This window comes from Archocentrus centrarchus, chromosome 7, assembly GCF_007364275.1.
Source record: "Archocentrus centrarchus isolate MPI-CPG fArcCen1 chromosome 7, fArcCen1, whole genome shotgun sequence".
NCBI classification, from domain to species: Eukaryota; Metazoa; Chordata; class Actinopteri; order Cichliformes; family Cichlidae; genus Archocentrus; species Archocentrus centrarchus.
This window is the reverse complement of record NC_044352.1, coordinates 8,674,768-8,701,394: the sequence shown is the minus strand read 5'-3', so window position 1 is coordinate 8,701,394 and position 26,627 is coordinate 8,674,768. Positions and strand designations below refer to the sequence as shown.

General features: G+C 41.6%; 1 protein-coding gene across 1 annotated transcript in view; it reads left to right on the top strand.

Moving 5' to 3' along the window:
* The first annotated feature begins 293 nt into the window (after positions 1 to 293).
* plxna2 (plexin A2) overlaps positions 294 to 26,627 on the top strand; it is a 162,068-nt gene continuing 135,734 nt past the window's right edge. Inside the window, exons 1-2 of the mRNA XM_030733005.1 lie at positions 294 to 477; positions 24,050 to 25,379. Coding sequence (XP_030588865.1) covers positions 24,183 to 25,379 — 1,197 coding nt within the window. The 5' untranslated portion in view covers positions 294 to 477; positions 24,050 to 24,182. The remainder of the gene's footprint in view (positions 478 to 24,049; positions 25,380 to 26,627) is intronic.

Genomic DNA, 26,627 nt, shown 5'->3' with positions numbered 1-26,627 from the left:
ATTACACCGCCGGATGATGGCAACTCTGGCCACGGCTTGTACATAACCTTTATGTGCTGTAGAGCAGCTCGGAGGACGGTGAATGCCAAACTGAAGGAATGTGCCATTTCTATGACATGGCCTGGTAAAGTAACAGGTCAGTTCAGATGGTGACGGCTCTGCCACGAAGTTTACTCGCTGAATTCGGAATTACCGGCGATCAGGAAGGTTTCCACTTCAATGAATGACGCCGTCGTTTCACGGGTTCCGTAGGCGTACGGGCTGTATTAATAAATTGGAAGAAGTAGGCTAGTGATTATTAAAATTATCCTAAAAGGGGACAGTTTGACTTGCTTGAGCATTTGGAAACATTTCTTACCTTCTCTGGAACTGAAGCGAGTCCAGCGCATCAGTGAAACCCCAGAAGACGGCAGCAGCAGCGGCAGCGGTGGAGGGAACAGGATAGGGATAACCGGGAGATCCACTTTAAATGAAGAGGTGAGTGATGATCAGCACGCTCGTTAAGGCTAAATCAGCTTTACCGGGTGCAAATATTTGCTTAAATCCCACATGACTGCGAGACGTGCTGCAAACACCAAACAACCACTCTTTCCCTCAAAGAGCTAATTTCCGACACTGCGGAGAGGCATTTTTCATCTTAGGCTGCAGGCTGTGTGCAGTATTAGGGTACATTGTATCGTTGCCACTGCTCCCACTAGACACCTGAATAAATGACAAGGTGGCATTGTAAATACCACACAGTGTTTATGAATATGAAAACATTGCGCTTACATCAACACCAGACTTTACACACAGTTGCTGGTGTGGATTCTTTATATTAATACCATTTATTCTCCTTTTCCCCCCATTTATTTGAATTAGGCTGCCTCACAATACATCAGAATTATTGGATTACAGACGGTTCTACCGAGGTGATGCATCAGGCTGGCATCATTCTTGGTTATTAGCTTCTTCTGGTTTGTGTAAGTATTTAATGAACTTACTTGACCGGAGGAGTTATTTTTAGAGTGCTTATAATTTGTTGCTTGCAGTCATCACTGTTCTGGGCTGTCTAGTGATTTTGATTTGTTGACCTTGTTTGCCATCTCACAATTACACAAGCATGCTCTCCCACACAGAGTCCTCAGAAAATAGCTTATGTATGTTAAAAATACTTTTGACTACACATAGTTATTAAATATAATATACTGCCTGGTAGCAGCCTACAGAACTGTTCTTGCAACAAGTGATGTGTGAGTTTTAAGTTGGAAGGATTCTCAGATTGCTAAATATCTCACTTCATAATTGGAGCATTGTCAGTTGGTCACACAAGGTCACATTACCCAAATTCTGCTTATTTTCTGCCACTTTTGTTGTCTTCTTCTCAAGTGACAAAACCAAAAACCCAAATTGTAGCAAAATGAAGCATTAAAAAAACAACAATCGAATATAATGGTACCAAATGGCAGCAATTTAGTATTCCAGGATGAATTCAGACCTCATCTGTCCAATTCGGCAGATGCACCTACAAATCTTCCTTCTCTGCCTCACTGCCAGTGCTCCAGCAAGCACCCATGACAATGACTCTAAAGAAAATAAATGTTGTCTTAAGTAGAAAATTGCCTTACATTTGCATGAAAATAACTTACATCTGCCATGGCTGATGGGTAGCATATTAATCCCTCTGCTTGTGCAATCAAAACCCCTTCCTTCTTGGTGCAATCAGGTTTTTTTTTTTTTTTTTGCATCTGAAGCATGACCCACTCAGATAATTATTTTAATATCCATCTCAAAATGAAACAGCAGTTTGACCCCAAAGCAACCACCAGGGTGGAAATTGCTGCCTTTGGATGAACAAACCAGCACTCAGCATTGGTTTGATTATCACATGCTGATTATGTTCACCCAATTAACTCAAATCTAATGAAGGAAAAACGGAGACATTTTCTAATATTGTGGTGCCTCCACTATCCGTCTGACCAGCCAGTAGCTGCTATAAGAGTATGCTATCTGTTATTCTCGTTGAGTTCAACTTAATTTTTACAATTTGTAAATCTTATGTAACCTAGTGACTCAGATTTATTATCGCTAGCTTGGTTCTTAGATAGAAAAATTCTGCTGTTGATCATCTCAGATAATCCAGAAAGCAATGAATTGCAGTCAGTTTGTTCTATTTTCAAATAATGGAGGATATAAGCAGAGATGTTAAGAATTCTGCTCAATGAATCGCTTTCAAGTGATGCCTTTGAACTCATGCCGGCCAAGAAAGTCTTTTGAGAACCAAAACATCACACATCCATCCAATCAATAAGGGTAACCTCACCAAGCTGGAGAGAAATTGCTTCTTTTGGACAAACTTAGATCGAGCTTTGTTGATGTTTCTCTGCTGCTGCTCTCCCACTTCACTGCTTAGGTTTACAGTGACGCTGTGTCATCAGCAATGGAGTCTGTGCTTAATAGTTCAGATTGTGGAGTGATTTGCATAAGTGGGTTCAGGACACATAGATTTCCCCAGGGAAAGTATTCAATATTTCATTCTTTAATAGTGCAGTTTGAGCAGGGCTCAAATACAATATAGATTCATTTTAGTTAGAATTACACACGATATTGTCTTCCTGCCAAACATTTTTGTGGAATTTCATTTGCTTTATGTAGATAAGTGACCTATCTGAGTTTCTTAAGAGAAACTGGTCTTCTAATGCACTCTCTAGATTGTTTGAAGAGTGTCTAAAGCAACATAATCTCATGTTCAAAGCTGCCTGTCGCTACAGCTACCGCTGCCACCATCAGCATCTATCAGCATCTGCGACAAACTCTTGCCGGCTCAAGAGCGTCCTCTGTTGATGAAGAGCAAAGAGACTAAACAAGGAGCTGAGTTAATTATTGGGCCATAATGTGAGCACACAGCCTCTCTCCATTCGAGGCCTTTTACTTATCACCATAGTTGTTGAGCAGTCTATTATGAGCGTTTCTTTTTTTTTTTAACAGCACAATTTGCTACTGAATGAGCGGTTGCTGCTTTTCTGTATGCTTTCTCACCACCAGCGTTTGCACAGCATGCCGCTTGCTCCTCTTTGGATTCCCCCCTTAAGGCAGCCAGACTCGCCACAATTTAGCTTGAGAGATTTTGACAAGTCGCTACGCATGCAGGCAGAATCCTTGACCTATTTCTTAATGAGTGAATACTGCAAATGTGCTCAGCGGCTGCGTATTCTGACCCCCCCCCCCCCCCCCCCCCCCCCCCCCCCAAAAAAAGCGGCCCCCACAATCCCAACTGTCTTTTGCTTCCACACACACTGTAACACTTGAACACATGCTCATAATGGTGCTTTTGTGGGTTCACTGACTCATTCTCCTATAGATATAGATCCTCTCTTTCCTATCTGTTAGAGTGTACAAATAGTGAGTGTTTGTTTTAATGCAATTGGCCTCCTGTCTTCCCTCACTGTGGGCTGTTTATCTGAACCTCTCAACTGTCCAGCTGTCACAACAGAGATCTCAATCTACTTGACCCACACACACACACTCTCCTCTCACTCAGCCTTGTTATGCACATGTTTGTGTCTGGAATCTGTATTTATGTTGTGTGTGTGTGTGTGTGTGTGTGTGTGTGTGTGTGTGTGTGTGTGTGTGTGTGTGTGTGTGCGCGCGCGCGTGTGAGAACCGACATAAGAGAGATCTGGATCTTTGGCGATAATGATCGAGTGGAGTCGGGGGGGAACATTTATTCTGTGATGGTTTGATTGGCTTCAGTGAAAAGCAGAAGATCACAACCGGCACTCGGCAGGCTGCTCGGTTTCTATCTTGTGTGCTCGCTCTCTCCCCTCTGGATACTAATTGTAAAAAGCTTGATTCTTTTTTTTTTTTTTAACCTGTATCTGATGTTTCTTGCATCAGATTCAAAGTAGAGATAGGATAATCATCGCATAAAGAAACTAACATTAAACAAATGTTTGTTTAAGGGATTGTATGTTGATTTAGGAGTGAAAGTCTGGAGCTCTGCATGCGGCGTTAAGATTACACTGAACTTAAAAGCAATGATTCTGATCCTCGGATATTGGGAAGTGAAATTGACAATTGCAACATTATGCTCTATTTTTTATTTCCCAGAAAGGCGCGTGTAACACCACCTATTTTGAAAGTACATTTGGTTAAAATGCTTCTTTAATGTGTCACACAATACTCAATCTGTCCTGCTTTTAAAGAGGTTCCCCAGATATTTTAAACCTATAGATGCCGTGGAAGATACCGGACTGAATTACTCTTTGATAATTTTCACACAATAGCAGATGTTAGAAAACACCACAGGGCTACATTTAATGGTCTAGTCATGCCGCTGTAGCCGTTTTCATCATCTTGAGTAGTTGTGCGTGTTGCCTTCAGTGACTTATTGAATCGTTGAAACCATTTTAAATTGATGACTACAGGCCACTACATTGTTAAGTAGCAGCTTGCTCAGTATGAGCAACACATAGCACAGAGTGCAAAAATCAATGCCACTTTGCATTTCATTTTTCATCATATACAGTGAGTCCTTGAAAGGAAAAAGCCACGTTTTCTGCTTTAATAGTTACCGTGCTGGGATTTTTTTTTTTTCTCCCGTCTGTGATAAGCCTGTTGAGAGAGTTTGTTTCCCCATCTCTGTCAAGCTGTTGGCTTGTTTTTTTCCCTTTCTTTCTTTCTTCTGCTTTTTAAAAAAACAAAAAAAAAAAACAAGATGTAGGCTGTGTGTGTGTCTACAGCTTCCAGACAGGCTCCAGCCAGTCTCATCAAGGACCAAGAGGGAATGGTTACCAGTCGTCTCTGTGCTGTGCAGCCGTGGCCAGGCCAGATCCTGCTCTCCCTATTCATGGTAGCAAGTTAGCAATGAACCCCAGTGTGCACTCCGCTGTCCCAAAAGCTTGCCAGCTTGCTGAAACAAAGCCTTTTGTAGGGCCACTAAATCCAGCAGATGGAGAAATGGACAGTAAATGTAAGTAGAGGGAAAGGGGAATAAAGGAATTTAGGGGCGCATGTTTGTGGGCAGGCATTTAGGCTGCTCCTTTGGGAAGACTAACACTCTTATAATGCAATACTGGCAGAACTTAAATGTTCTCTCGTTGACATGCTGCAGCAGCAGCTTTGGGCCCCTATGCGAGAGGAGAAGGCAGTCTGCTCACGAGGGCTCTCCAGGGCCTGGGAAGCCTTTATTAAGATGTTAATAGAACTGACTTCATGACACATTTCCATGGGACAGGATCTCTTGCTTCTGCCATTCTTTAGTGCCTCAGTCTGCCTGCCACAATCATCAGTCTCTCTCCTTCACACAACAGCCTGTTTAGGCATTCAGCCCCATTTCCACATTCCCCTGCCCAGGCACTCTCACTCTTTATCTGATCTCTCCTGTCACAAACCATCCTATATTTACCACGTGTAACAAAATTACGCGATGGCAGTGATAAGGGCAGGAATCCTGGCATAGGTACCCGTAGAATAACAAGTCTGGCTGTTTGTTTGTCACGGATCTTCACACTGGCTGTAAGTCAGACCATCACCCCAGCAAGCCATCAAGGCTCTTATAGGGGTTTTTTTTTTGTGGGGTTTTTTTTTTTTTGTGTCTGCAAACACTTTTGGGTGGTAACTCATTTCCAGATCACTACCTACATGCCTCCTCCTCCACCTTAGTCCTCAAACAGCTTCCAAGATTGTCCAACGTAGCCTGAGCAGCTTATCAAACTACAGCAGCTACAAAACAAGACACAAGAAAGACATCAATCTTCGCATACAAATACCTCGACTTTCTTGCTTTTCATGAGAGGCGCTGAATACATTGTCTCTACCACTTTCTCCTTTCACATCCATTTGAATATAAGTCAGTTTAGCCTGGCACCATCAATAATCAATTAGCTGGTGTCACGGGAGGATGTGCGTTTTTGTTTGGTGGAAACTCAACAATAAGTGAGCAACAAAAGGGAGCAGGAGAGAGAGGCAGAGTGGGAGGGGGCTTCTGTTAGACGCCAAGGGGCAGCTGTCAGGAGCAGATGACTGTATGTGTGTGTGTGTGTGTGTGTGTGTGTGTGTGTGTGTGTGTGTCATATGCTCATGGCTGCATGTGTTTGTGCCCATTTTAATTTATTTCTGTTTGACTGTGTGGCACATGTGTTGTTTGTGTGAGTGAGTGATGGCTGCGTGTGTGTGTGTGTGTGTGAGATAATACACCGGGGGTAGGCAGTAAGGGCAACAACATGCTGCACTGCCCACACTGCCCCCTGGTGATGAGGATGCCCCTGCCTGCCACTGTTACCATGGTTACCACAGTAAAATGGGTGCAGACATTACTTGTCTAGTCTGCTCATGTGCCATAGGGGAGTCCGGCCAACAGCAGCTTTGTCCCTACCATATAAACTGCTGCCCAATTACAACTAAAACCACTTTCAACTCAAAGGGGCTATTACGGCCTTCACGCCTCACAACTGTTTCAAAGCAATCTAAGTATTTGCTCAGGAATTGTAAAATCAAGGAGGCCAGTGAATTTACATCTACTTAATTATCTCTGTGGTTACTGTATTGATTTTTATGAGTGTTCAGAAAAAAACTAACATCACAAAAATTCTCTCACTGGGCTCCAAGGCTCAGTGACATGCTGATACCTGCATTTGCACTGTCTTCATTGTTGCTATTTTGCAGTCAGCTGTGGCCTTATCTGGGCGGATAGCTTCTCTCAGTATGAGGCAAGAGCCTTGACTCATCGTTATCCCTCAACAGAGAAGAAAACAGAAGAAAAAAGGGGAAATCAGACCTTCTAAAGTTGTTCCTGCGTTAGATAGCAAACAACTGTCTGGAAAAGTCCTCCCCCTTCCTCTGTTATCTTGTTCCTTCTGTTGCGTGTACACACATCCTCTTGATTAGCTTTTTCCACTGTTGTCGACCAAAGTAAATTGTGCTAAATTGATGATGAAAGACCTTGAAACTCCCACAACTTCAAAACACAGAATCTGTCCCACTGTGGCTTTTTATTTCCCTGCAATTTTGATAGAGGCAAAAAGGAAAACAATTAATGAGTTGGTGTCTACTTGCAAAACTGCACATGATTTAAAACTTTTTTTTTTTTTTTTTTTTTTATGTGAATGCTTGATCAGGTTGGGATGTACAGGAAGAAAGGTCCGGGATGCATCATGAAAAAAAGTTTGGAGTAAAGCGCCTGCCGCCAGTCTGTAGACTGCAGACTCTTTACTTTGGCCCAAGGTGATTTATAGTGTCCATGCCAGAGGAAATGAATACTCCTTTGGGATAACATTTATGTTTATGCATGAATCCATGACTCTGATCCCACACACTGAAGCCAGTAGGAGAAAAGGGATGAAAGGTACTTAAAAGGGGAGGCAGCTTGTCATGAAGCCCACACAAAGTCTGTGAGGACGTGTAGTTACTTTCCCTACTTGCTCGGGGCCAAACCATTAATAACACTTTATGAATGTGATTGCTTTTGTTGTTGATTTTTCACCTCTGCCTGACCTTTAAGATTACAGCTCAGCACACCATAAGCATAGGGCTTTTTGAAAGGTGTGTGATACTGAGGGAGCTAAACCCAGTTTTCCCATCAGTCAGCAAAAGTGGCTGCTGTGAATCACACTGTACAATATTTATATTAACAAGGTGAATCTATAATGGGGAATTTTGGATGTTCCTGTTCCACCACTCTTACTTCCTAGTGCTCTTTGCTATCAAAGGGAAACGCTGCATGTACTCAGTGAAACAGCCGGAACTTGCCCAGACAGACACATTATTCTTCCTCTGTCGTAACCAATGAAATGTGAAACATGACAGTAGCATCCTCCTAGCCTACAAAGAAAATTATTAACATAATGCGATATCACGCCATGAAAAACTCCATCAAAATTCACTACATTTTCAAACATCAGCTACAATGCAAGTCAGGGACACTGAGCCTCATTTACTAACAGTGCGTACACATAAATGTGCCTAAATTGTGCATACAAACGTTTCACGCATAAATCAGCAATTTATTAATACTTTGTTTTGTTTTTTTAATTTGTTTGTACTTTATGAACCAATTTAGAAGTGCCCCTGACCATACCTACAGACAATGAATGATGGACTGACTGTCTTAGGAAATGTAAACACAAATCTTGAAAATGAATAATAATGATGATAATGATAATATTTTACCATAAAACATTTAAATTGTATGTAAAGAAAACAAAATGTGTAGGATTTAGCCTTTATTTAAACATATTCCAGTATTCCTCCTCTTATCTGATCTTACTCTATCTTATCTTTCATTAAAAATGACTTGTCATTTGTGGATGCCATCACCGTCTTATTACTTGGTGCTGTCCCGCTGATCCTGGAGAAACTGGATTTTTTTTTTCCTCCACTCCATTGCACTTAGTTTCTCATCTTAAGGTGACAGATTGCATGCTTGTTGTCCTCCACCTGTTTTTCTTCTTTCTCTTGTAGCCTGTTAAGATTTTTCGTATCAACTTTGATGTCTAAACCTTTTTTTTACTTGAGCCACAATGAATGTGCCAGGGGAGGTTCAGAACCTTATTTCAGGCTGAACGTCGCTCTTTTTTAACTGTTGTCACTCTGGTGGAAACACTTTGGAAAGGTGCGCCTTTTCTAGCTTCCTCCTCGGATACTATTGCTTTAGTTTCTTCAGTCGGATTTTCTCCTGCTTTCTTGCCTTAGCGGTGCAGGCTTCTCTCTTACAACATCATCACTGCTGTCACCTCCACTTTACCTGGAGGTAAACATGCTTACTTGTATAGAGAAATGGGGGTGTGGCAGTATGCAGCTTGTATGCAGATTGCACAAGCCTGTTGGATCAGAATAATTCAGACTTACTAACACATGTGTGGTGGTCAGAACAAAACAGGCCAGGTTACGTTTTATAAATCTGATGGTAATTTTGTGTACACACTTGTTTTTTGGGCAGGGTAAGAACATTTTCATGCAAACATTAGTAAATGAAGACAACTGTCTTTTGTGCAGTCTTTAAGTAGAATGAATCAGGGTATCTGAGACAATTATTCTGATTGTGACAGCTAAACCTTTTGCAACGGAGGACTTGAAATCCCTGTGTTGTCCATGAAGATGTTGATTAAATATGACTGCTCTGAAACATTTTCCTGCCTAAGGGAGGCAGAGGTAGAAGAAGGGAGGTGAGTAAGAAGAGAGAGTGCGAAAACTGAGGCACTGGGCAGGTTTATATTTGAAAGCAATGAATGAGCATCCTTTCTTGTCTTAATGTGCAGCAGTTAGGGAATTGCGCTATAGAAGCTAATGCATTATCCACACAGAAGGTGCATTCAAAGTATATTTGACATGTTATTGCCACTACAGACTCAAATTTACTAGACATATCTTTATTTCCTCATTCATCTTAGAGAAAAAACTAGAGTAAAGCTGGGAATTAGAAATATATTTCTCACTGCAGAAGGCATCTCTGAGCGTGTAGGTACAATGTTTACTGTTAAGTACTTTACACAAGCCTCGTTGCCTTTGCTGCCTCAAGCCCTCCCCCACATTTCTGAGAAAGCATGTTCAACCTGACAGGGGTGAATAGGTGAGGTGGATTTGCATTTTATTACAAAGTATGCACAATGTTTCAGGCATATTTTTGTGAACATACTGTTGAATGAAAAGAATTTGCTTTTGCATGGCTTTAAGTCCCCAAATGAGCATCTTTATTCAGCATTTTTTACAGGCATCTTTTCTGGGTTTTTTTTAGTATACAGTAAAAAGTCCTCGTTTCATTTGTTCTGGTGATTTACATTGTGCAGTGCCATATCCTCTGTGTCCACTCTCCATTCATCCATCTGCCTCCTCTCTTCACCTTTCTTTCCTGTGAAAGAGAGAAACTGCAAGCTGGGTGGAGGCATGCCAGAGGGTACTGGCATATGGCTGGGAAATCTTTGCACATTTTTGCATTCACCTGTGTTCTGGGACCATGGCCTGCATTCTGCTTTGCATCTTCAAACCAAAAAGAAAATTAGAAAATGGAAAACAGGAACAGGCTGCTGGGCATTATGTTACTGTTGAATGGATTGAGAATGTGCCTATGTGTACTTTCAATCATTTCAGGGTGCGCGGACGCGCTTCTTTCATCGCAGTGTAAATCTTTCATAGATTCCTTGTGTACAGACATAGACCTGCCTGATAAAGGACACCTTTGCTTTGTTTATTTTGTCGAGGCTACAGTGTTTGTGGGTTGTGTTCAACAAAGCATTTGTAGCTTCAACGGCTTAAAGTCTGAAAAGCTAAAATGGGGTGTCTCTGCTCGCTTGGCTCCCCGTGGCGTGGAAAATGTACAGTAGCGCTGTGTCAATGTAAACAACTCCACCTGTGTTTGCTTACTGCTACTTGAAACAACCAGTCAGTAAAGGGAAAGCAAAGGAAGCAGAAGGAAACTATAGACAGAAGACTAGCCAGACTGATTTAGCTGCAGGAGTCATTGTTACATTAGTTTATTGCAAAGCCTTTAAAACACAAACTAAGAAAATCGACTTCAAACATAATGTGTCTGCCTGTAATTGTGGCAATAAAGGGTGTTTACCAGGAAGAGGAATTGGTTTCACAGTCTAAATGCAGCTGTTGCTTACATGTATGACTTAATTCAACTAAAACATAGTCAACAGTGAGGTGCCATTCATGAGTTTGCTCTGCACATGATACCGTTTACTAAGATGCTGTCACTGATCATGTATGTCATTGAGATGTATTAGCTAAGAGATGGATTTTTCTGACTCAGATCATGATTTCAGATTTGAATGTGTGACCAACCTTAAAAAAAAAAAGTACAAAATCAGAGCCTGTGAATCACAAACTGGTTTATCGCTCCGGTTTGTCAGTACCTTGACCGTGACTCATCAAGTCATGGGGTCTCACTTAATACTCCGAGAGGTCCCAGTACCACTGAAATGCAGCATTCCCAGCCTCTTTTGCAAAACAAAGGAGGAAACAGGGAGGTCTGGGATTTTTGCTTGTGATACTGAGTCAGACAGGAAGAGAAGAGGAAACTGGAAGGGAGTGACGGAACCGGAAGGCAAGGCTTTTTTCGCAGAAGTGAAGGGCACCGTTTGCCAGAGAGAGGAATTAGAAAAGTGAGACCATTTGTACTCGGTTAGTTAAGGAAAACTGAAGACTTGGGAACAGGTCAGCTGAGCTGACTAACCATAGCTTTGGTGATCTCACTGGATATGCATCTACAGGCTTATAGATGATATAGGTGTGTGCTGAAGTGTAATACTCTAAACTAATAGGAAAATGCTTGCTTTCTTAGTGGGTCCTAGGCAGGCTGAAACAGCAGTGAATCAACCACCAAGTGTCCTAATTAGCCCACTTCAGCATGTTATTCTGCCCCAGCTGCTCCTATTTATGTTACTGATGAAATGCTGAATGGGGCTTTTTTCCCCCCTTGGTTACATTTTCTCGAGGGTAGCAAATAGTCGATTTTTATCGTTTTTCTCTTTCCTGTTATTGCAGTTTTTTTGCTGGAGTATGATTATATGTTTTCTCTACTGCTGATGTAGTTTATGGGAAGCGGCACCAGCAGGGCTGTTTTGTTTGGCTAAAAGGGTGGCTGCTAAGTACTCTATCCAGTGTTTTGCCTCCTCATATCCCCCAACTAAGACATGTCAAAATTTGGTGATAGAGGAAAATACGCTGCCCACCGCTGTGTTTATGCTGACTCCATTGTGGGCTTTCGTTTCATCAGATATCCTGCAATAGCGTACTAATCACTGAAAGATTTTAGTTAGTCATCTGTTGAATGAAGAGAGCTGGCCTACTTGTTGAAACCTCATTTTTATGGCTCTGCTAATCCTCCGGACTATGATCACTTTTAAAGTTAGTCAGCCACAGCATTTCTCTCTGAGCTTCATCATCTCTGTGTGAGGCCTAAAGAAAGAGTTAGTGAGGTGGAAGCTGCCACAGAGGAATTCAGAGCCTCGGTTTGGCATTGGTCATAGTGACCAGACATAGGAAAGCTCTTTTCTTTGATTTATGTTCATTTATTATTGCACAGTCTGTCCACAGTCTTGAGTGCTACCTTTGCTTCTCTTGGTATTTCCTTTTCGCCGTCCCTTCTCTTTTTATTGCTCTGTATCTCACTTTTGTCTTTGACTTTGTGTCTTTTTGTCTCTCTTCATCTCGCAATGTGGGAGCTGTTCCCTGCCTGCTTTACACCGTTAACAAAGAGACAGATGGTAGTTTTAATCATCTTACTAGCAGAGATTAGTCTTTGATCAATTTTAATGCTCAGAATGCAACTGCTGCATTCAGCTTGAGAAGGAGAGAGGCTGGGCTTGTAAAAGTGATTTGGTGACTAAGGCAAGGCAGGAGCTGTTACACTTAAGTCCTCTACACAAGTATTTCTCATGCTCAACATTTTACATGCAGTCAAAGCATTGTTAGAATTATAGTCTAATTCATACTAGAGCTGGATTTAGACAATTCTTGCTCTGAATGTCAGTGTTTTTTAATATTCTCTCAAAACCTACTTATGCACATGAAAGTATGTGTGATTACTTCAGCAGTATGCTTTCCAGACATCCCAGCCTCTTTGCTCTTTGGGCGACTGTATCAAGATGTTGTACAAGAAGACTACTGACAGACAGTTATATAAGGCTGGGTGGCCACATATAAAATATGGTCTCTGGTGTGTGCCTGAAGAATACAGATGCCCTGCCTGTCTCCATGTAATATCTACAGCAAGAGCAGGGGGAGACACTCAGGAGTCTCTGGCCTGTGAAAATGAGTGTGAAGCACTTATTCCCAGATTCACTGATGTAGCGGAATGGCTATAGTAGCTCTTCATACAGCTCTGACACACTCAGAGCAGCTCTGCAGTCGCACATCTTGTACATTATATATACATTATACATGCCTTGCATAATATATAATAAAAATAATATTGGTGTATAGTTAAGGTAGTTACATTAGTCGACTATATCTAAGCTTGGGCTGCTTGCGTTTCCTTAGTTCACTAAAAAGAACAACACTTAGCCCAGAGTTACTGCAAGTGTAACAAGTGAAGGGAACAGAGCAGAGTGGACCAAGAGCTAAGCAGGCTAGCCAAGTGAAGTCTCTAGATTTTTAGTATTGCGTGGCTCTTTGTGTCCATGGTGCCATTTCTTTTCCCCTCCTGTCGCCATGACTTTGAACTTAATGAGTATTGGATCTCTTTTCCTTCTAATACAATACAGTTCCCTGTACTTCATCACAGTGGTAGATGCTAATGCTCATATAAATTGTGATTATAGACCTTCTGGATCTCTGCCTCCTCACTGCTTATCTTTTAAGCAGGTAGGAAGAGTTGTGCTACATGTGTAATACATGTAGCGGTAAATGGATTATGAAATTCTTTGCAGAGAGTAAAATATCAATTTGGCCAATAACTGATTGCCTGATACCTGTGTCTGTATTTATTTATTTTTTTAATCTTTTAGTCCTTTTGTTCCAGAGAAACAGAAAAGTACATGTAGCATAATGCAGCTTTATCAGATACCTCCTTTGTCTCCTCAGTACATGGAAGTTATCCTTTAGCACCGTTACTCAGATGCTCCAGCTATATCAGTCGCTGAAAGATAACGCCCCCATATTACAGCAAAGTCTTCATGAGGAGGTTGGATATTTTCCAGAGTTAACAGCCAGAGACCCTGATTCGTGCCACATTTGGCCTATTTTGTTTTGCAGTGTGTGCCTTTCCCCCCCATTTTGATTTTTGCTTTAATTTCCACTCGCTGGATGGGTTGAAGTGCTAACAACTACATGATTAGGTTTAGCTACCAAAAACAACTGGGTTAGGGTACTCCTTTGCAATTGTAACCCTTCTTGTTGAAGAACGAGTTGGGAGTAACCTCTCAGTGGGCAGTTAGTGTAGATGCTCACATACATGACACCTTGTGTCAAATGACCTCCGGCAGAACCTCAGCCCCAACCGGTCCTTGAGCTCCCTGTTAGTCAACACTGGCTGAGCATTGGTTGTACAGGCCATTTAAATGATTCTTATCAGGTTTGTTTGTACTTCAGCTGTCTCATGTTTTATTTATGTAGTACAATTGTTTTAATAAACATCTCATATGTTTATCAAAGTTTATAACAGTCTTTCTAAAAGCTTTGTGTGTGTGTGTGTGTTAGAAAAGTGTTTGCTGTGGTGATATGCCTGCTGGACACTATCTCACAGGAAACCAGCCAGTGCTGATTTTCCACCGTATCCCAGTCAGAGCTGCATCCTGTACGGGGCTCTCACGGAACAGGCCGGAAGGCATGCGTGTGTGCTTCAGCACTGATCCAGCAATTTACTCAGTCAGCTGGCTTGCTCTCTGTGCTCTGTCCCGTCGTATTCTGTCCTGTCCTGGCATAGCCTGGCAGCAGCTGCTGCACCCCTGAGGATGATCAGGTGGATTGTTATACACCCACCATGTGCAAGGCTGAGTTAATGCTTACTGCAGCGCTCACGACTGCTTTATTATTCATATTCATGGCAAACCCTAGTTGGGCTCGCATGCAAATGTAGTGTAAGCTTTCCTGTGAGCTGTGGTCTGTAGCAGCACTTTTGGAGCTTTGCTTTACTTTGTGCTAGAATTAACCCATTCAAAAAAAAAATAATAATCAGGAAGCTTTCTAAACCATCCTCTGATTTAGAAACACGCATGCACGCACACACTATTGCTCATGAATTGGTCTTTTAGAGACCATGTAGTCAGTACTTTACATACATCTCACTTCTCTAGTCTGTACGGAGTTTAATTTAAAAGTAAAGATTTCATAGCAGAGTAAACTTTGCAGGTGGTTGCAATTTTGTTTGTGGCAACTGTGGTACATTCATCTCTTCTTGCTGCTGGTTGTATACCTGATGATTATATTCGCTGTACAGACAGACAGTCACTACCTTTGTTTTTGTTTGTGGTCTGTTGTGCACAGTCTTGACAGTAACCCGGCCATTCTGCTTGCTCGGCATGTATCCTTCTGTGTGAATAAGCACCCAATTTCCTCACCACATGCTGTTATTGCCTCTCGTCCAAAGGGAGATTGGGCTAAGTAACTAACCGCAGACTTGATTTTGTGGGGTTTTATCACCTCTGATGAAATTAGAAGGGCCTCGACCAGGCTGAGGTAGGGAGAGAAACGGCGTGAGAGAATAGGAGAGAGGTTGAACCCTTCACAGCTGTGTGATGATGATGCATCTGTTATATGTACCCAAGCAAAGAACTCTTGACAATAGGCTTTAATGGTCCTCAGACAGTAATGTGTATTTGAGAGGCTTTTTTTTAATGCTTGTGGTGAAAGCAGGTCTTGAACACAGTGAGTAAAGGTTTTTTTTTCCTCCTGCAGAGGTTTGCATGAAAATAGCGCTACATTAATTCAAGGTTGCTCTGATACTTTACTGCACAAATGATAGGTAGATTATTAGACAGTTGATGAGTGAAATGTTTTTACATTTTAAATATGTTTCCATATTCAAGTGTTACTACTTTTGCTGCTTTGGTCATAATTTAATATTTATTCAGGTTTCATGACAAAAAGAAATGGACTTTGTGAGGACAAAGCATGACTGTTATACTTTTGCGCCCGCTCTGGCAGGGAAGAAGAGCGGGTCGTTAGGGTTAGGCGGTTTAACTTCACACAAGTGCTGCCATTGCAAAGTCGCAGCCTTGCGTTTGAGATAAGGCAGTCCAGTGTGTTTGTATGGAGCTGCTGCTGCTGACCCTTTTCAGAGTTGGATTGTGAATGTACTGAAGCTTAGGCTGGAAGAAGAAATCATAGACCCAGTGACAGCTATAGGTTCATGTTTTCAGTGTGACAGCGAATAACATTTCCCTTCTGTAAGAAGGAGCATTTGTTTATGCAGTCTTGCTGTGTTTATTAAAATTTCCATGGAGGAGTGTGGCTGGCTGTAAACAGTATAACCCATAGGAGAGCGTCTCGGAGAAAGTTGTCTGCTGTCCTGGATAAGCACAAGGAATTAAATCCGCCACATGCACATTGACACAGACAGAACGACAACTTTCGTAAACACAACATACACACTGCAGCTGTAGACATCATCAGTTAATCCGGTGACATAAAAAATGAGCAACTGAGTGACTCCTGCATTATCAGACTAAAAAAACTGACTCATAAGGTTCATGGAAGAGCAATGAGTGTTTACATGTCTTTGCATGCTGCCAGCCAACTCATCTGGCGTTCAGAGCATTCACGGAAATTGAGGTTACATACTCAACTGTCATTTTAATTGCACTGACAGATCATTGATTTTTAGCATTGATAGAGCTATATCTGGCACAGCAGTAGAATATTTTCTGTTACATCACAGACCACATTCTCACTGTTCAGAGTTAGATCACAGCCCTGCTTCCTGTGCAGTATCTGTCACCATAATCAAATTAACCCCATACATTACCTTATCTATAGCCTATCCTCTGTAAACCACGTAACAATCCATAGGGATCTTTTACCATGTTTTTGATAGAGCAGTTCAACAGAAGTGTGCTTCCTGCTGAGTTTCCAGTGCCTGGTTGTTAGCCAACCCAGAGTAGCCTCATCCTTTCAGCCAGCGTGTGATTACAGAGCTGCAGGCTATATCATACAGTCCTTAGATGAAACAGTAGCAGGAGAAAATGAAGGGATTACTTTGACTGACAGGATTCCCATCATTTTCCCCTCTCCTTCAGAAACTCTTATATAACCATTCTGGATTTTGGCCTGTCTCCTGAATGAAATAACAGGTCTCATCATGTAATCAGCAGATGTAGGATACATTTAGACCAAAGAATAGGCCTATCTATATTTCTCTTCACTTCCTTTTCTTGACCTGTCTTTGCTTTCTTCATTCTGCTTGCTCTTTGATTGATCTTCCTCCGAGTGTGCCAGCCATGCTGTGCAAATTTTCTCCAGATCATAATGGAAATGCCATGCCAGCTCCTGGAGTTGTGGCTGCCATTATGTCTTTAACAGCTTGTTACCCAGCTGGAGTAATGACTACATGGTTTCCTTCCTTCCTTCCTTCCTTCCTTCCTTCCTTCCTTCCTCACCATCTTTCTTTCATGTATATCTCCTTCTCAAACTGGTGGTAGTTTTCATTCATTCTGTCCTCTTGTTGGTTTCCTAACTTTTTGTATTTTATTGCTTGTCTTCCACTCCTTCACTCTTCCTTACAGTAGGTCCCTACAGCATTAGTCACCTTGACCACTGAGCCATGCCTTAGAACTATGGTCTTGAGTGAATAAATGATGAAGCTGTAGACTGGGGTCAGAGAAAATGCATAGCTATACTCTATTTGGAAGCCCTTTTTAAAATGCCATCTTCAGTGCTCTCCCTGCAGTGTTTCGCACACTCTATGGAACAAGTACTAAAATTCACACATTTCTGCTCACTAGCCGATCAGTTTGGTGGTGCTTAACTGTGGATTTGGCATGATTTTATTTATTTATTTATTTTTGACAGAAGGTTCAGTCCATCGGTGCCTTATTCTGATTTGGCAGCTGCACACCAAAGGTCAGAGTCCACGCTTTGTTTAGCAGACTGCAGCCACAGGCAGATAACGCCTCTGCAGGGAGAGTCTGTTGAATTTTTGAGTGCATCAACACAAACCAGCGCACATGCACACATGCTGTGATAATACTGGTGTTTGCATCCACACACAAACACACGTGCGCACAGTTTGTGCTGCAGCTTGGTATCGCTTGGTTTCATGTCATCTGTGCGTTTTTTGGTTCGGCTGCCTTTTACCTCTCTGATTTTCAGTGCTGCAGCACATGATTTAGTTTATGTAATCTGATTTCACCAAGGCAAGGCGAGCTGAGCCTTTCATGCATTTCATTTCAGTCTACTCACACAGGACGCGCAATTGCCCGCTCATTCAGACCAATGCCCCTTTGGCTGTCCTTTGCACCTGCTACCTGGTGCACCAGCCAAGTTCTTCATTTTGCCAAGTTCATTTGTCTGCTTCACCGACTCTTAAATTTGCATTGAGATTTGGCCACAAACAACTTCCCTTTGATACGGGAAACGCAAGTGCAATTTTGAAAGTGTCGTTTACAGTTAAAAAATTGTGATTTTGCCTAAATTCCTAATGTCATTTGAGTGATCAGCTGAATGAATTTTATTCAAACGTATCTTTCCCTGCATAGTCCTTGATAACCTCTTAATAGGACAAAATGCTACTCTTTTTACAGGTGTTCCCAATATGCTGTGCTGTGTATTGACGTATTTCCTTTCTTCAGTAATTCATAAGAAAATGATTCAATTTCAGATACGCAAACCACTGAAACTTACCATGTCTTCTTTAACTTAAATGGATCTCTCCACATCTAGCTTCCATTATACTGTTTATGCTGACTTTCAAAGTGCAAAGATAGTGCAGAACCAAAAAAACATGCATAAAGAATAGTGAAGGCCCTTCGATTTGATAAAATGTGTATGGTGTCAATCAAAAAGCCTGATTCAATTTCAATCTGTGCATAAGCCGAGGTAGATATCTGATCCTCTGGTCTCCCCTGACATCTCGCTTTGTTTGTTTTCTTTGCCTGCTGAGGATTCGCTCTCTTCTCGCTAAGGCCCTTTACAATTTAGATTTATGGAAATGTCTCCTAATAGAAATCTGCTCTCATAGGATGACAGACAGCAATGATGAGGCATACGCCACATACGACTACAGTGGGATTGCCTGAGAAGATCACACCTCAGGAGTCGCCCTTCAAATTAATAGAAGTATATAGAGGTTGTGAGTCGTGTCAGTGAGAGGAAGGATTGAGAGGAATAATTTATTTACACTTATATTTGTGCTGCCTCTCTATATATATGTCTGTGTACCTTTCATTGTGGGTGTGGATGTGTCCATGTCTAAGCTTGCATAAGAGTGTAAGTTTAAATGTGCGCTGCCTGCCTGTGTGCTAGGAGAAGGTAGCAGCTGTGGGAGGGAGAAAATAATTAGAGTAACAATAACACTAATCTCTTCAGTAAATGTTATAGGTTTTAGCTGCAGTACCACTATGTGTTTTCTCACACAGTTTGAAGTTTGTGAAGTGGGAGGGGAGCTCTGCAGAGACGGGGTTAAAGGGAAGGATTAGAACATGCCCTTGTTTGCACTCTGGGATAAGTAGCTATGCTGAGTCTTGACTATACCTGATTAAATATGTTTTTGTGAAGTATTTAAAAATGTGTGCAAGTTTGTGGTGGATTGTTTTAATACTCTTTTTGTGCGCTTTCATTAGAATGACACTAAGGCTGAGGCAGTGCTGCGGATGCAGATCAGCGACGAGCAGTTTAAGGCCTCGCTGTAGGCCTCCAAACTCAGATGCTCACGAGCAAGTGCACTGATATGGGTCACTAGCAAAGATGGTGGTATTAAACACTGAATGCAAAGCGCTCTGTCAGAGTGCCCAGAAAGCTCATGCTTAATTGTGAGCAACTGCGCATTAATTTACTACGCAACACTAAATTAGCCATAGCTCAGAGCCTCACACATATCATGTCAAAAGATAAACAAGAACAAAACAGCTTATAAAAAGGTCAAATTAAAACATTTACACAGTGATGGATTTAATTGATCTGCTTTGGACTGTTTTTTATCATGTTCCGAGGAAGCCTTTGTTGGTACTAATGACACAGCAATTTCCTCCTGGTTATTAGGGTTTATCATTGTGATGGAATTTTGAGCTTTTACACAAGAAAGTATTAGGCATAATCAACCACGTCCAACATCACAGCACAGGAAACCAGACAGAATTAAATGATAGTTACTGGCGGCTTGTGGTTTCTGAGGGTCTTATCCCTTTCTGTTGCTATTGTGTCGTTTCCTTGTGGTGGCTGGAAGGATGGATGAATGGAGAATAGTTTTCTTGGAAGCTGACAGATAGTGCTGGCACTGGAGCAGAGAAATTCATTTCCTATTGTGACAGAATGTATAAATATAACTTCAGCTCAACAACACAAGATACTAATGAGGCCTCTCATTATTTCTTTTCTTGATAGTAGAAAAGAGAGAAGACTAATGGACTAACCTCTACCGCTAATGCTTTTTATTGGCTCCTATAGAAGAAGATCTCCCCTTAGGGAAGATTAAACTTTCTATTTTTACTATCCAAATTGCCATCCACTGAAAAGCTTACCAGGCAGTGAACGAAAAAAATGTAATATTTTTAAACCCTTTACTGTACTTTTCTTAACTAGATAGTTTGTTGAATTTTATTCTAAATTGTCTCTTTGATTCAAAGCATATCACTTTCACTCAAGCTTTCAGATTTCACGCTTTACATTAATCGTTGAGGGAATAACAAATTAATCCGAGGCATGAAATTACAATCTCCCATTTTTTTTTCCCCCATCCAACAACAATGGATTCAGCACTATAAACGGATTTGGTTTATGTTCTTTATCTTCTGCAGTACAATTGTTGTAAATATGAATTTAACAGATCAAGCATATTTGGCTGCAATGTTAAGAAGCTTAGAATGTGGGGAGAATAAAAGGGAGGGGGGCACAAAAGCAGAAGACCTGCTGCCTGTTTGAGGGTGATGGTGCTTTAGGGCTGCTCCTGCTTCAAAGGCCCCCTTCCTTCTTTCCTGTGTCATTCTGCTAGCTGCTGGACTGCCCTCAGGCTGTTTGTTCATCACCCTTTTGTGATGGTTTGCTTAGCTCTCGTTCTGCAATTTGCTGCTTCTTTATTCCCGTCCTGTACCTTATGCTGCTCTTTTGCATCTTTTTAAAATTGCCATAATGCAGCTCCTTTGACCACAGTTGGCATTGTCACTGCACCGTGCCCAGCGGCTGGGGAAATCACCAGCATTTCAGCAAGAGACCCACAAGCAGTCGCAGTGACAGAGCACATGCAGCCAGTGGGACCAGTTTGTTTAACAAGCACTCTGAAGCAGCCTGGCTGAGTGTGCCAACGCAGTGTTTTGTGTGCCTGACTATTCATTATGAATGGGAAGTTTTGCAAAAACTGTCTTTTCTCCAAGCCATGATCACAGCTTGCGTTTGTGCGGGAACGCGAGTTCTCTTCCGTCTCTGTTGACTTGAAGGTCTTCTTTCTTTGCGTTCTACATCTGCCAAAGAGACTGTCACACGAGTGTGAGTGTTAGAACGCGAATCTACTGACAATGACCATAATGTTTTTTTTTTTTTTTGTTTTTTTTTTCTGTTTTAAATTCTTGTATGAAGAAAGAACTGACAGTTCGTCATCATGCCAATCAATTATTCTTTCACTGCCACGGCTACAATTGTGAAGAATCTAAACTTATTTCTGAACTGGGACTGTTAAAATAACGAGTCAATTGTTGATAGAGCCAAAAGCAAAAGGTCCAAATTTTATTCTGAACTACTTACTGAAAATGTGCTTAGGTTCTAGTTTACCTGTAATTCTCTTCACTGTCAACAGTCATGCCCTATTCTTTTCTTTTTTCTTTTCTTTTTTAGGGTCAACAGGTAACTATGTTTAAGTCTGAATAATTTCTGGTTGCATTTATATGTTAATTTTCTTCTCCTTAATTCTGACTTCTCACAAACAAAAGAAAGATATGGCTTTGAACTAAAGAGCACACTGGGGGATCCAGTTTTATTCCTATTCTTTTCAAGTCTTCAGCTGCATAGTACTGTGAAGTGCTGTGTCAAGTACAACAAAGAGGTGGTCATGCAATCAACTTTAACAAAGCCTTCATCCCCTGTAACTGAAAGCAGTATGAGGGGATAACCTTTTGTGGAGGTTTTTTATTTACGCCATTGAGTCACTCTTTTTCTTTGCATCTGCAGCTGTTGCCACAACATAAGGGAATGATGCATATTTTACTCCCAACAACTGAGGAGAGGGAGGAAAAATGAAAAGCAGAAGAAGGAAAGATGGATGGCTTTAAAATGTTGTAGATACATATGATTAAGGCGTGGAGGTAGAGCAAAAGATCTAAAGGGCAAAAGGCTTCTGGGCTTGAGCGAAAAGCTAGCTCAGCAGGAACCTGATTATGCCACCAAAGGGATCCACTTTGCAAATCTACCATGTACAAACTCAAACAAAGGAGCATGGCAGCATGCAGGCAACTGAAAGTGAGGGTGGGGGTCTGGCCCTTGCTGTTTTTTAGAGCCACTGGCACTTTTATGACCATGCTAATAAAGTGCTTTTGGGACAGAGCACCTCCCACACTTCTGCCGGTGCACACACCAAGAACAGCTTGACTGGGCCTTAGGACCTGTGTTTCTGGACACGTGGATCAATATACTTCCTAAGGGTCTATATTTAAGATCATGCTGTGTAGTATACTCAATCACAAGGCGAAGGGAGGGACCCTAAGATAGCTATTACCAGGTTTGGATTGAGGGCTATGAAAGGGCTGACATGGTTCAGAGGGAAACCTAAATTACCTCTGCAAATCAAACCTGCCTTGAACACAACACAACACAATATAACCTGGACGTACAGTATCTTCCCATATAACGTTCCTTCCCCATTTTCAATTGCAAGTACTTGTTAATTCAAGCTGCACTTGCTGATTATTCGAGCCACATCTTTCACCCTTGATTCTCTGTGCCCTCACTGCTGGAAATGCAAATCTGGAGCGTCACAAACGATGTAGGGCCGTGTCTGACACATTCAAGCCCCTGGCGTCCCCATGTCACTCCCCAGCTTACCACCTCCAGTGCCATAGTAATTACCCTTGTTGGATCGCCATGCCTAATCATCCTTGATTTTTAGGATGCAATGCCATTCTCTCCACTTGTTAGTCCCTCACACTACTTGGTTCTGATGGAGTACACTGATAATGCTTGGGGAATGAGACACACACATACATACATCAGACGTTCTATTAGTTAATGTTTGTGTGAGGATGTCGTGAATGTATCTAATATGGTAGAGGGATGAATCAGTGGCAGCACAAAAAAAAGAAAAGAAAAAAAGAATCACCTTTAAATGAATTGGCTGTGATCTGATCACATCAGCAGGAGTGGGACTTGATTTTAAACAATAAATAAATTGTATAAAAGAATAATTAATAGATTACAATTCTATAAAAATGAGCCCCTTAAAGAGCAATGAGCGAGGGGAGGGGTGTGTGCAAGTGGCTTCCAATTTTTTCCTAGTTTGTTCCAGTAATGAGATCCAGGCCGTCTTTTCGAATGGATGAGATAATTAACTCCTGGGGACAGACTGCATAGAGCTCTCTTGGTTTTATGGCACATGGAGAGAGATCTTTACAGCCCAGCCTGAGCATGGTTGCATTAATTGCAGCCTGATATGGCTTTACTAATACAGCATATCAAAGGGAACAACTGAAAGTGGTGTAAGTCTATTTTAAAAAAAATGTGAGGATGGAGGTCAGTGTAGAAATAAAGAGCATGATGTTTTATTTAGGCTAACGAAGCACATAAAGTTAAGTTGTGCGCTAATGTTTCTGGTATTACACTTGTTTGATTTTGTTTAGTCTCTGTTCTAGTATTGGCATGGTCACTAATATTGAATATTTATTTTAGGTTTTCTTTATAGGTAGTTGTGTCAAAAAGTAAAATTAATCCCTGCAATTTGTATTTAATATCATAAATATCATTTGGACTCAAAGATGAGCTGATTAGGCTTTGTGGGTCAAACATTAAGGTTGCCTCACATTAGTGCCATAACAGCAACAGAATGTAAACTGCAACTTGACTGATGTATGAAGACCTACAGTCGGAAGTGACTCGTTCATGTCAATTGACTTTAAAATACAATGATTCACTGCTAAGGGTTCCTTCTTTCTGTGACAGTGTCTGTGTTAGCCTTTTTTTCTGTTCTTGGAAACCTCTTACTCAGTGTGTGACAGTAGCAGTGTTAGCATGAGTCAGGTCAGGCTAATTTCCGTTGCTGTAACCTGCCTCTCTTTCCCGCACTGTCTTGCTCTGTCTTTTGGAATGTGCACCGTAATGGTTTCCACCAATTGTCTATTCTTCACAGCTCATTGCTTTACTGAATTTGACTAATTTGAATCCTTTTCACTTTGCAAAAGCTCCTTTTCCATTTGATTAAATAGAGCTTTGTGTGATATGTGACTCAGCTGTGATAATTTACACCTTTCTGTTTGTGTCTTGTTTTCTTTTACAGAAACATGTGAAAACCCTTGTGAAGCTTGACCTGCAAGTTAGCCTTCAGCAACAAAAAGGCAAAGGTCTCCTCCCTCCTTAATTGCATCCATTCTCTCAACTCCCTTAGCAGTTCCCTTCCAGGCCTGTTAAACATGAAGGGCCAGCAAGCTTTTTGCAGAACTTTATCACTTAACCCTAAAGTGGGATCAGTAGCTACTCTACTAGGCTTCTGGCTCTTAATACCTGCCTTATCCAATGGGCAAACTTTCACTAGTTTCCACCCTGAACGTCGGGACTGGGTATTCAACCACCTGACAGTTCACCAAACCACAGGCGCTTTGTATATTGGAGCAGTCAACCGTGTGTACAAGCTCTCAGGCAACCTGACTCTCCTAGTTTCTCATGATACAGGCCCAGAGGATGACAACAAGGCCTGCTACCCCCCTCTGATTGTCCAGCCATGTTCTGAGCCCCTTGTCTCAACCAACAATGTCAACAAGCTTCTCCTAATTGATTATTCCCAAAATCGGTTGCTCGCCTGTGGCAGCCTATACCAGGGTGTCTGTAAACTCCTCAGATTGGATGACCTCTTTATCTTAGTGGAGCCGTCCCACAAGAAAGAGCACTACCTCTCCAGTGTAAACCAGACTGGGACTATGTATGGGGTCATTGTGCCTTCACAGGGCCAGGATGGGACCCTGTTTATTGGCACAGCGGTAGATGGCAAACAGGACTACTTTCCTACTATCTCTAGTCGAAAGCTGCCTCGTGACCCAGAATCCTCTGCTATGCTCGACTATGAATTGCACACTGATTTTGTGTCCTCCCTCATCAAGATACCATCAGATACACTGGCACTGGTCTCTCACTTTGACATCTACTATGTTTACGGCTTCGCCAGCGGCAGCTTTGTTTACTTCCTGACTGTGCAGCCCGAGACGCCAGAAAACAGCATGTCATCGAGTGGATCCGGCAGTGATCTCTTCTACACTTCTCGCATTGTTCGCCTCTGCAAAGATGACCCCAAGTTCCACTCTTATGTTTCCCTGCCTGTTGGCTGTGTGAAGAGTGGTGTTGAGTACCGGCTACTGCAGGCTGCCTACCTTGGCAAGCCAGGACGCGTTCTCGCTGCATCACTCAATATCAGTGCCCACGATGATGTGCTGTTCACCATCTTCTCTAAGGGCCAGAAGCAGTTCCATCGCCCACCAGATGACTCAGCACTATGTGTCTTCACCATTCGTGACATCAATGCACGAATTAAGGAGCGCCTGCAGTCCTGCTACCAGGGAGAAGGAAACCTGGAACTTAACTGGCTGCTTGGGAAGGATGTGCAGTGCACCAAAGCGGTGAGTTATGCTAAGCGGATGGCAAAAGCTTATTAAAAACACATTCATGTTGTACATGCACCCATCCACAGATGTGCTGTGTATTCTGTATTTACTTACTGCTCATCCACAGTGTGAAAAGGATTACAGTTGAAATAAATCTCTTCTATACGGCAACAATGTGGAAGAGGGTTTAACAAACTTGAGCTATGAAAAGATCACAATTGGTAATTGTGATCAGTTAATGGGAAATAATATTGGAACATTAATAAAAAAATTATTTGTACGTTTACACATTGTTGATACTTAGATGAAGCAATTCATATTTTTTCTTCATTTCATTTATTTCAGTTTTACGTAGCTGAAAACCAACAAGAGAGCCATTCATTTACATAATGAGGTCTACATTTAGATTCCTTCCATGAAATATACTGGTAAACAATGAGGGAATTACCAAGTCCTCTCAATGAACCTGAGAAACACAGCAAGTTGTGAGAGCGCATGCTGTAATTTAAAAAAAAAAATTCAATAATCATCATCTAGAAATGTTTCTGAATGCCTAGTATAGCATACTCTGTTACAAATTACTCTCCTACAACACTCAGTTATTTCAAATTGTTTTGTAGCTTTGATATTAGAAAATATCCAAATAAAAAAAAAAAAAAAAAAGAAAATATCCAAATACATTTCAATAAGAGATATTCATAAATTAGGGAGGTAACATTCTCCTTGAGCACAACACAAGTAAACACTCTTCCCTTCTAGAGCAAAAAGGAAGTGTGTGTGTGTGTGTGTGTGTGGGGGGGGGGGGGGGGGGTGTCACTCAAGTTACTCTGCTTCTGATCTTGGCATAATGTAGATCACACAGCAGACTATTCCTTCTGAAATCCCCAATTATACTATAATACAAGGCCATGTATCCGTTACATGTTGTCACGTACAATTAAGGTTTTGATTTCCGCTCGTTCCCAGGAGGCTACGGTCCTCTGTGCTTTCATTCTTTAATTGCAAACAGGAATTTAAGAATATTAAGAATTAATGACTGGCTAAGTGTGCATGCATACTGTATATCTTGCATGTGCATAGGAGAGACCTTTTAATACTGGGTATACATACAAGATGTGAAGTGTGGGGTTTAATGATATCCCTATCCTTCACTATGATGAGAACCACACTGATCAGCTTCTTTTGTTGCTAATCCCACCAGGGAACTCAGTTGACCACTGCTATTAAAATCAGTAAATTCCCCATTAGCTCAATGTCAGAGGT